Source organism: Mastomys coucha, unplaced genomic scaffold, assembly GCF_008632895.1.
Source record: "Mastomys coucha isolate ucsf_1 unplaced genomic scaffold, UCSF_Mcou_1 pScaffold3, whole genome shotgun sequence".
In the NCBI taxonomy this organism is placed as follows: Eukaryota; Metazoa; Chordata; class Mammalia; order Rodentia; family Muridae; genus Mastomys; species Mastomys coucha.
In genome coordinates, this window is record NW_022196909.1 from 71,388,783 (window position 1) to 71,400,190 (window position 11,408).

The 11,408-nt window shown below is 53.7% G+C and overlaps 1 protein-coding gene across 3 annotated transcripts in view; it reads left to right on the forward strand.

Annotated features, from left to right (window-relative positions):
- Nucleotides 1-11,408, forward strand: part of Kdm4b (lysine demethylase 4B) — a 78,486-nt gene that overhangs the window by 24,353 nt on the left and 42,725 nt on the right. For all 3 annotated transcript variants that reach the window (XM_031348746.1, XM_031348747.1, XM_031348748.1), the window contains exons 2-5: nt 602-766; nt 3,111-3,286; nt 3,657-3,771; nt 5,921-6,114. In XM_031348746.1, the coding sequence (XP_031204606.1) occupies nt 626-766; nt 3,111-3,286; nt 3,657-3,771; nt 5,921-6,114 (626 nt within the window). In that variant the 5' untranslated portion in view covers nt 602-625. The remainder of the gene's footprint in view (nt 1-601; nt 767-3,110; nt 3,287-3,656; nt 3,772-5,920; nt 6,115-11,408) is intronic.

The window sequence follows — 11,408 nt, forward strand, 5'->3', positions numbered from 1 at the left end:
TCTCTAGGAGGAGGGGACTCCACAACCCTTTCTGGACCCTGGGCTGCAGGCCATATGATCGCCCAGTGAGGAGAGGGCACCTGGCTGAGAAGATCCCTTTACAAGGGGCAGGTAGGAGGCCAGCACAGGTAAGTCGATGTTGGCTGTGGCTTGGGCTGGCTCAGACAGGTTGGATTTGCCCTCCTGGTCCAGGGCTCCAAGAACAGCATGAATGGAGTCCAGGCTTCAAACAATTGATTCCTGTGCACAAGTGGAACAAGCCCAATATTCCCTCACGTGTGCACAGGGCTCTGGGTGGACATGGTGACCTAAGGCTACAAGGTCCACATGGGAAAGTCCCTGCTGAGAACATTGCTGGGCTCCAGGGGCCTCTGATTAGAAAATACGCAGCCTCTGGCCCATCAGCTTTGGAGGAGGGTTCCTGTGTTACTCCTGGTGTCACCTTGGCTCTTGCACTGGTGGAGTGATGGGACTTTGTGGTTTGCTGGCACAGTGCTGCTGCCCGCTATTGCCCTCAGCAGCTGTGGGTGCATTGTTGTCTCTGAGGGAAGCATGGCGGTGGTGATGGCAGGGCTGTGCTGACTGCTCTTACTCCTCACAGGTGTAGCTCCACTCTGCTGCAACCATGGGGTCTGAGGACCACAGCGCCCAGAACCCCAGCTGTAAAATCATGACCTTCCGCCCCACCATGGATGAATTCAGGGACTTCAACAGATATGTGGCCTACATTGAGTCGCAGGGTGCCCACCGTGCTGGCCTGGCCAAGGTGCGTGATGCCACCACTCCCAAGCTTCTTTGTGCCCAGACGCCATGGCACTGCCTCTCCAACCTTCTTAAACATGGAGGCACTGGCTTTGTGGGGGTTCTTGGACCAAATCAGGACACACATGTTCCTGACTGTAGGGAGTGGGCCAGCCTGCGTGGGAAACAGAAGCTGCTGCTGTGAGGGACAAAGCTTTTGGAGGGCTAGGGATGGAGGGAGACCTGATGCCTAGGGGTGGTGGTACCAAGAGACACCTGTAATTCTTGATTAAGTGGCACAGGCTAAGTACCTTGTTCTTGGGGCCTGTGGCTCTGCCTAAACTTTGCATTCCACTGTTTTGCCTGCCTGTCTGTATGGAGCTGTCATACTAAGTTGTGGCTCAGGTTCTGTGTAATCGTGTGGACCTATGTTAATCCATGGGGAGGCTAACTTCATCTGAGCCCTGGGGACACACATGCAGCACAGCATGAGCACACACCTCTTCCTACCTTCTGAGGGCACATGGACACCAGAAGCATCTGCGCCCTGAGCTCTGCTGGCCATGGCTGAGCTGAGGGGGTTCATCAGCCTTGACTGCTGTGCGTGTCTGCATGCGTGTGTGTGTGTGAGAGTGTGTGCATGCGTGTGTGAGTGTGAGAGTGTATGTATGTGTGCATGCATGTGTGTGTGAGTGTGTGTGCACATGCATTATGGTGTATTTGTGCGTGTGTATGCATGTCTATAAGAATGTAAATGTATGGGTGGGGATATATAAGAATGTGTATATGTATGTGTATGGTGTATGTCTGTAAGAATATGTGTGTGAGTGTAAGAATCTGAGTGTGTATGTAAGAATGTGAGTGTGCATATGTGTGAGTGAGTGTAAGAATCTGAGTCTGTGTGCATGTGTAGGTATCTATGTAAGAATGTAAGCATGTGTGTGTGTGTGTGTGTGTGCACGTCTGTGCTGGGGGCTCTGCTGGCAGCACAGCTGTTGTCACCCACCTCCCCAGGAGCTGAGAGGGTACTTGCTATAGGTAGTGAGAGCCAGACCCACCCAAGGGTGGGGACTGTTCTGAGCATATGCTGGGGTACACAGGCCAGGGCCTCCTGGCTTCTTGTGAGAGCCATGGAGACACTGGCTTAGGGTCTCCTGGAGGTCAGGTTCCTTCCCCTGGGAGCCAGCAGGAAGCTCAGTGGCTCACCAGAATGGCTGCTGTCCTGGCCATCTCACCTGCCATCAGTTAGCCTTAACTGGAGTGTGGTCTCAAGCCATCTTTGTACTGTGGACATGGGCCTGGCTGGTTCTCTGGGTTGTCATGAGTAGCATCTCCACCCACTGCAGAATAGGATATCCTCCATGTGTGACAGCCACAGGTGTTCCTAGACATGTGCCAGAAGCCCCAGCTGAGAGTTCCTTCTCTGTGCTCAGCCCTGGGAGTGCGTGTTGTTGTCTGTGTGATAGTGGAGTCCCTGGGAACAGCAGATGACACTTGAACCTTCTGAAGCTGCCAGCATGTTCCAGAACTCTCAGCTCGGAGCCAAGCCTCCTGTGGGTCAGGTTTACTTCCTCTGCTGGAAGAGTGGAGAGGGAGGCCCATGAGACTTGGGAGGCTATGGTTTGGCAGCCTGAGAACCCTGGGCCTGTCCCCTCTACCTTCTTTCAAGGATGGCTGAGACAGTTCTGACTCTGCCCATTGTTGGGGTGAAAGGGCCACCTTCATGCCCTCACCAGGATACTCTGTATTCCCTCTGCCCTAGCTTATCTGTCAAGTGCTGGCCACCCATCCCAGTGCTCCAGCTGAATTTGATGATCCCTTGTGTCTGTTTCCTCAGGGCAGCCACCTGCCCACCTGGCATCATTCGTTCTGTGTGGAATCCCCCTCCCCCAGGTTTTGCTCCCATCTTCTTGGGCCCCCAGACGCTGCTTCCGACCTGGTCTGTCTTGGGCATTCCCTGCAGCTTGCTGCCATGTGCTCATGGTCAGAGCAGCCCTGCCTGCTGGGGGCAGGGCTAGTGCAGAGCAGCCTCTTTCAGCCAGAGGCACCCATGCATGGCATTGTTTACCAGGCTCACATGCAAGACTTCTCGAAGTGCTGTCTTGTCACAGGTGTTGGCTCAGTTTAGAGCTGCACACACACCATGTCTAGCTCAGCTCTGATTCAGTGTCCTGTGTCGTGTGTCTCTCTGTGTGTATGTGGCTCTGTGGCTGCTGCAGTGGGGCCCAACTGCCATCTAGTTTGCCAAGCTGTCATGGTTGTGTGGTGCCTCTGTATGGCAGCACTAGCCTGGGGCACTTAAATAATTGGGGGCCTGAAATCCCCTACCCTTGGGAGCTACCTCACCCATACCCTTCTTGGCCTCACAGATCATTCCACCGAAGGAGTGGAAGCCACGGCAGACGTATGATGACATTGACGATGTGGTCATCCCAGCGCCTATCCAGCAGGTGGTGACAGGCCAATCGGGGCTTTTCACGCAGTACAACATCCAGAAGAAGGCCATGACTGTGGGGGAGTACCGCCGCCTAGCCAACAGTGAGAAGTATGTGGGTGAGAGTGGTCTCTCTGCTGCTCTGGCTTTTCCCTTTCTGGAGGCCCAGCTTAACCCTTACCTGTCCCTGTCTCTGTTCCGGGGGGCTTCCCTCATCCCAGGATATGGCTTGAAGGTAGCCCTTCACTGGAGGTCCCTCATGCTTCCTGGAAACCTCTTCCTGCTTCCATACATTTTGAGGCCTACAGTCACAGCATGCCCAGACACATGGTCCCCATGCTCTCTGTTCTAGCTGCCCCTGGTTCCCGAAGCTCTGTGCCCCTCCTTGCACATCCAGCCTTGTTTCTGGTGTTGGGTTCTGAGGTGGCTAGAGGGTATTATACTGCCCAGAACCTAACCTGAACCACTGCACTGTCTCCAGGTATTGTACCCCACGCCATCAGGACTTTGATGACCTGGAACGAAAGTACTGGAAGAACTTGACCTTCGTCTCACCCATCTATGGAGCTGACATCAGTGGCTCCCTGTATGACGATGTAAGTGCCCAGAAGTGCCTGCTATACCTGGCTGTCATGTGGACTCTGGGGATGGGAGGAAAGTGGCTGTACCTTTGTTTTCACGGCCACCCCAAATCCAGTGGCTCCCACCTCTGTGTTCCTAGACACTACTTGGCAGGGCTATGCTGGTTTCTGGCCCAGAGTGGCATGCTGCATAGGAGGACACAGCCTGAACCCTCTCTGTGGAGGTGGGGCTTGCTAAGGTGTGGAGCTGGGAGCCCATGGGTAGGAGCTGCAACAGGATCCCAGACTGTTGCTGGCACCTGCCACCTTCTCCTGGATAGCGCCTTGCTACAGCCCCGCTGCCCAGGGCAGAGCTGAGTCTGCTCTAGCACCTCACTGTATGCTGGTGGAAGGTTCTCTTGGTCGAAAGTGTGTGTGTGTGTGTGTGTGTGTGTGTGTGTGTGTGTGTGCACATTGGAGACCAGCAGATAATCTCATCTGTGTTTCTCAGATCCAGGCCCTGTCTATTTTGGGTTTTTTGAGGCAGGAACAGGGTCTCACTGTGTAGATAAGCTTACCTCAACCTCAAGGAGGTATGCCTACCTACAAACTCTGCCCTGAGTGTCTGGGGTTACCTGGCCTATTGTGTTTTTTATTGTTGGGTTTTTAAAATGTATTAACTTACCTTTTTATTCTTTGTGTATAAGTGTTTTGCCTGCATGCATGTCTGTTGAATCCCCTGGAGCTGAAGGACTTCTGGTATGAGCCTCCATGTGGGTTCTAGGAACTAAACCTCCAGAAGAGCAGCTAGGTTCTTACGTCTCTTACGTGCTGAGCTGTCTCCCCAGTCATTCGACCCACCTTGTTTGCTGGGAGTGTCTCACTGAGCCTAGAGATCACCCATTAGGCTAGACCAGCTGGCCAGCAAGCTGAGGGGCTTCCCCTCTGTTTGCCCAGGGTTGGGATTGTGGGTGTGTAGTATCACAGCCAGGTTTCTGCATGGGTACTGGGGCCTCCCACTGAGCCCTCTCCCTGGTGGTTTTTTGTGTTTTTATAAGTTGTGTGTGGTGTGAGTGTGTCTGGCTTTTTTTTGTGTGTATGTAAGGCACATGTGTCTGATCTCTCTGTGTGTCTGAACTGGGGTCACCAGGCTTGGTGTCAGGGACTTTCATGATGAGTCCTCTCAGTAACTGTGATTGTTTCTAAGGGCAGATTGGCCATATACAGCTGACAAGCCACATGACATAGCAGTTAGAAGCACAGGGTTCAGTGGACTCCAGTGTACTTACAGAGCTGTACAGCCATGCCTATCACACCAGAAAACAGACTTAGCTCCACAAACAGTCACAGTGGAGGGACCACACAGCATGACCCTGTCTGTCAGGCAATAGATGTGTGGGCTGAGGTCTGCTTGGGCTGCTGTGGGTCTTGTCTAGGTCCATGTGGATGAGGGCTGTATTTCTCTGAGGTCTACATCAGAGATGGATCTGCTGGTCTGGTCTGCTTTTCAGCTGCCAGCCAGTAGCAAGGATGGGTACATAATAACCTGCTGCTATTATACTGTCATAACCTCAGTAGCCTCTGTCCTCCTGATGGGACTGGGCACCACCAGGATCACCCTGCTGAGATCCCAGCCTGTACCCTGGTGGCTCTCTTAGGAGCAGCCTCAGGTGCAGGCACCTGAGGCTCCCACTGTGCCTTAGCTCCAGCTCTCAGCATTTGACAAGAGCTTGGGTCAAGATGGGGGCTCCATCAATATTTGCCTGTATCCATCTAAAGCTGTCTGGTCTTGTCTGATGCAAGGCTCTGGAAGGGCTGCCGTTCGAGCATGGGTTCACATGCTTGTGAAGGGATTATTCCACGTGGAGACTGTCCTTCAGAGTTACTTAGAGATATGGAGGTCACTGCCAAGTTGTAGTTATCCCTTGATATGTGCTGGCTTATAGACAGCTATGTGAACCTGCTGTTCCAGGCAGGGTGGGATGGCAGGTGAGAATGCAGAGCCTAAGCAGCCCTAATGTGCCTGTGACCTGTCTGAAGGATCATAGAGCCTGGGGACATGATGCTGACAACCTCAGTCGTCTGTTGTGACTTGAGTCGTCTGCCTCGGGTGACTGCAGCCAGGGTGTAGGTAGGCACACACATCCTGGAAGGGCTCTGCTGACTGCACACTCATTGTCCATAGGATGTGGCCCAGTGGAACATCGGCAATCTGAGGACCATCCTAGACATGGTGGAGCGTGAATGCGGGACCATCATCGAGGGCGTGAACACACCCTACTTGTACTTTGGCATGTGGAAGACCACGTTTGCTTGGCACACAGAGGACATGGACCTCTACAGCATCAACTACCTGCACTTCGGCGAGCCTAAGTCCTGGTGAGTGCCAGGCTGCAAGCCATGGGAAGACCTGGTGGTTGCTGAGGGCCACTCTGGGGGATTTCCAGTTCACTCTTTGGCTTGGGGAGGTACACTGACACTGACAGGATGCACTTTTGTCATCCTGGGCAGCAAATGGGGCTATGGTCATGCCTGAGTCTCTGCCAGGCCAGTGGGCGTGTCACCTGCCAGCCACATTACAGGTTCCTGTGGGACCTGGAGGCTGAGTGACGTGCCAGCAGAAATACTCCCTTCAAGTGCTTTGTGTCTGGGGCCCTTGTGTGGCTCTTGGTCTCCCTGGGGCACAAGATAACAGCTCAGATCTTCCTCAGAACACTGAAAACTGGGGGGTCTGGTGCTCCTTAGTTGCACCCTGTAACCACACAGTGTGGTCCTTCTGTCCCTTATTGTCCAGCATCTCCCTGAAGCTCCAGGTGTGACAAGAATACCTTGTCCTCTGCGGCCTCCCTTGTGTTGCTCAGCCCTGGACAGGGCCATCTGCTGGGTGGCCTTGTTGTTGAGTGGTGTCCATGCTCAGCCCTAGGCAGCTCTCCTTCCCTGGAAGACACGGTTCTGTTGATATGAATGGCTTTGATGTGAACCCCCGGCGATGTCCTACAGCCAGCTGATGTCCTACCTGGTGTGGACTTGGGCCGGATGGGAAAGTATATGCCCAAAACTGTTTCCCTTTTTAACATTCTCATGCCTTGTTGGTCCCAGCAGTGTTTCCTTGCAGTTACAGAAGTGAGAAATCCCATTAGTGTTGTGTCTGCTGCTTCCTGATTCCCCATAGCCGTAGGGAGCTATGCACTGCACTGTCCCAGCGTCAGAGGCCCTGCATTTCTTGGCCCTGGGCTTCCTTTCTCCTCCTTCAGACCTGGCTGTAAGGCATCTCCCAGTCTCCGCCTCTGTCTGAGGGCTCTGTGGGGACGCTGGTCATCCAGGACAGCCCCCATATGCTCAGTCCCCTGTACATGGTGAGGTGACCACTGACAGTCCTGGGAGAAGGTCAAGGATGTGTGGGTGGCACTCTGTCAGCCCTGGCTCTTAGCTGCTTTTTCTATTGTAACAAAATCCTGACAAAGGCATCAGAGGAGAAAGGGTTTGCCTGACTCTGCTGTCACAAAGGAGAGGGACTGAATCAGTGAGTCACATGACAGGAAGGGGATTAGATGGATGCTGTTGCAGCTCCCTCTCCTCATTTGTGGTCCAGGATCCCAGCCCAAGGGCTGGTGCAGGTCTTCTGTCCTCAGGTAGCACTGTGAGGATAGCCTCACGGGGGGTCCTGGAGTGCTGTCTGTCTCCTGTGCTTCTCTGTCTTTGTCCCTAACAGTTAACACTGCTTGTACCATGCTCTCTGTGGGCTACACACTTACACCCCTCTCTATACGTTCTGCTTACAAGGTCCCTGTTTGTGGAAGCATGTTTGACAGCAACAGGATGGTGGTTATGTCTGACAAGCAGCTGAGTCTGTGTCCTCAACCCTCAGTGGGTCCCCAGTGTCTGCTGGCACCACCCTCTGTGTAGACCTGTCCAGCCATGGGACTCCTCCCATGGTGCTCTGCTGGCACCTCTGTGGAGAGCAGCTTTGGTAGCTGACACTTGGGGCCCAGGGGTCCCATGAGAAGCAATGTGGCAGTGGCAAGGATCTGCTTCTCATGATTTATTGTCCTACAGGGCCAGTGACACCCACAGATCTAAACCGAATCAATGGCCACTCCTGCTGCAAGTCACTCTATGTGCACAACAGTTGCCTGCCTGAGCAGGGCTGGGTGAGTGTGTTTGTGTGTGAGAATATAAGCAGGATGTTCCACTCCTGGTGACCACTAGATGGCACTCCCACCTTTCTGTGTGAGGCAGCTGTTCCCCCCCCATACCCCTCATTCCCCCACCCCCCAACTACTCCTGGCTGCCTGACTGCAGTTAGCAGGCTGTGCTTTTCCCCAGGTAGGAAGCTTGTTGTAGTTTATAAAAAAAGGAGAGCACAGTATAGTGAGGTGGGAGGGGTGCCTTGGTGGGCCCATGCTGTAACAATCCCTTCTTCCTGAGGTACCAGCCATATAGGTACTAGAATATATAGCCATATAGTGCTAGAATAGGGGTTATTTAGGGCATGGGAAGGGGAGTTGAGAAGGGAGGAGAGAGAAGAAGAGGAGGGAGAGGAAGAGGAGGAGGACAGGGAGAGAAGAAAAGAAGAGAGGCTGGCCAGGAACCCAGGGAGAGAGAGAGAAAGGGATCGGGGAGAGAAGATAGTCAGAGAGAGCAAGAAGGGACCACACAACCCCTTTTATAGTAAGCCAGGCCTACTTGGCTATTGCCAGGTCATTGTTGGGCAGAACCTAGAAGGAATGCTAACAGAACCTAGGACAGTCCCTAGTATGGGCACCACCCATGTCCAGCATGGTGCCGTGAGTTTTATTGAGGTCACTGACAGGTGTATGCGTTAGGGGTCACGTACTGGAGCAGAAATGACTCCGAGACAGCTGCATCACCAAGGCATGAGTGACAGCTCAGAAAGCTGGGAAGCTGATGCTCACTGCACAGCCTGCAGGCAGGGCATCAGGATGCAGACTGTCCTTTCCAGTGCCTCAGTTGGTCTGTGCATCTTCCAGGCAGATTGGCTTCCTGAGCTCAGCTTTTATTGCTCACTCTGGCAGGGAGGGGCTTAGTGAGGCTGGTCGGTTTCAGGGACTTCCTGAAGCTGTTTTTAGTTGCTTACCTTCCTGTTTAAAGAGCATCCCTGCAAGATAGAATGCTTCACTCTCAGAGGGAACTGTTGGCAACCCATCCTCCATCAAGTCCTCCAATATAGTCTATGTTTTGTGTTTTGGTTCAGCACCAGGCTGGGGTTTGGATACATGAGGATATCTGCAGATCCCAGTATTTTCTGAAGGTTCTTTGCATCTGTTGCAGCTTTGGCTGGTGTGATTTGGGGGTCAAGGAATTTGAAGGTGGGGGTGTGTGCTGCCCTAGGCAGCCTCTGCCTTGTCCTCCAGAAGCTGTCCCAGCAGGTGGCTCTTGAAGGAGGGGTGGGCTCTCATGCTGTCTATAGAAAGCTGTTCTTGCACTGGGGTCTCTGGTGGAGTGGGCACACCGTGCAGCTGTTGTGAGGCTTCCAAAAACAGTGCTTCGTATGGGAAAGGAAGAGGAGGCCTGTACTTGCATGTCTCCCAGTAGCGCCTCCCCCTCCTCCCTGTATAATCTCCTGTGGCCACTATGGTTAGTCAGACCCTTTAGCCTAGCCTAGGGAAGTTAGCCTACATCAGTTGCCCTCTAAGGCCCCAAAGGACAGCTGGGTTTGCTGGAAAGCTGCCCTGGCTTGGATCTCTATCAGCTGGTATGGTACTGGCTTCTGAGTGCCTTGCAGCCCCATACTGAGGGAGCAAAGATGGTTCCCGTGCCTGCCCTAACTCCCTGCACCTGTGAGGGTGGTTCCTTCCACCTGTCAGCTGGGCCACCAGATCCCTCTGATGATGAAGCCAGCAGGAGGCAGCTCAGCTTGGAATGGTCGTCTCTTATCTGGCTCACATTGCTGCGTCTCTCCTTTGTCCTGCCTCCATTGTGTGATAGACTCCTGGGAGGTGGATGCTCTCCACTTGCCAAGTATGCCCTGCAGTACTTTGGAAAAAGCAGGTGCCCCACCATGTCTGAGATGGACTGACTTGTGGAAGTCTGTGAGCTACTGCTGTCTCTGCTTTGACCTGAAGCCAGTGACTGTGGTGGTCTCTTGGTGTGGGAACCATTGGGGGCTGGGAGGAAGGAGCCTTTCTAGTCCCTGTGTTGCCACTCTGTCCTCTCTAGAGCACCTGGCCATAGCGCTTATCCTCAGCTGTCCTAGCTCTCTGCAGAAGGAACCTCCTCCAAGGGTGACATTTGTCCCAGGTAGCTGCCCTGTGCAGTCGAGCCTAACAGCAGGCTCTGTAGCTGTGGTGCTGGTCCACCAAGTGTGGCTGTGGCAGGATCTTTCTCTTGACCTTGGCCTCTGTCCCAAGGATGTAACCACTCCATGTCCCCTGACCTATGTTGTCTTAGACATTGCAAGCATATGAAGTAAAAAGTCCACAGGCTACTGTGTGTTCCCTCCCTCAGGACTACAAGCCAGGAGACCTCAAATGTAAGGTGATTGAGAGTCAGCGAGGTGTATCCCCCAGCTGAAATCAAAGCTCTGCCCTGTGGGGCTTGGCACTCCAGTCAGTACAACCACTTGGTGCAGACACACAGAAGCTAGCAAGGAACAATTGTGTTATCCCTGGCCAGTGCCCTTGCTTTCTTCTCATTGGACCCTTGGCCTCACTCTGGCCACAGCTGCTCTGTGACCCTAATGCCATGGCTCTTGCCTTCTGCTTGTTGACACTGGGCTGGCTGTACATGTCAGCCACCTCTGGAGCCAGATAATTAGCTGAGGCTTGTGACACGCCTGAGCTTGAACTGGGGCATCAGCCCCTGGCACAGCAAGATGAGCCCTGTGTCATTAGCCACCACGATGCTCTGATGATGATGGGCAGTTTCAGGGAATCTGGTGCACACGGCAGGGTGCAGCTCTGAGTCACAGCCTGTGCCCATTAGCTCGATGAGCCATCCTGCTTCGTCTTTGCCACAGCTGGGCCCTGTCGAAGACTTGGCTGTGGCAGGCCCTGCCTCGAAGCCGAGTCCCCAGGACCTGAGGGTTGGAGCAGCCAGGACACCATGTGCATGTTGGGGCTCATTCAGGGCCCCAACTGACTGTCCCCTGCCTTTCTGTCTTCACTTCGAGTTTGCTTCTGGGCTGCAGAGCTCTGTAAGCAGTGCTGAGCAGGAAGCCGTCTGTATTCTTTGCCTAAATCAGGGCTATTAACCTGCAGAGGGTTGTGAGGAGCCCCTCCCGCCCCACAGATTTGGGGAATTGGAGCTGAGTTGGGCTCCTGAGCCAAACAGTGAGCTGTGGTGATGACCTGTGGGTTTTTCTCTTTGGTTTTTATATGGCCTGCTTTTGTGGTTAGAGATTCCTCTCCCTTCAGCCTTTTCCTCCCTCTCTCTGTCCCCCTCCTCCCTGCCCCAGACCTCTTCCTCCTTCTTCCTGTTCCTGTCCTGCCTCTTTTGCCTGATAGTGCAGGTGGATCTGTCTATGATGAGCCAGCACTGCAGCTTTTCCATGAGTGGACCATGCCCTATGCAGATTCTTCAGTATCTTGCACAGTCCTCCCAGCTCCTCTGGGCAGCCTGTTATTTGACTTCCCACTTCCTTCTGCTCAATGGCCTGGATGGTGGAGTATAGCGTCCTGTGGTCACCTCCGTCACAGAGCTCAATGGCCTGG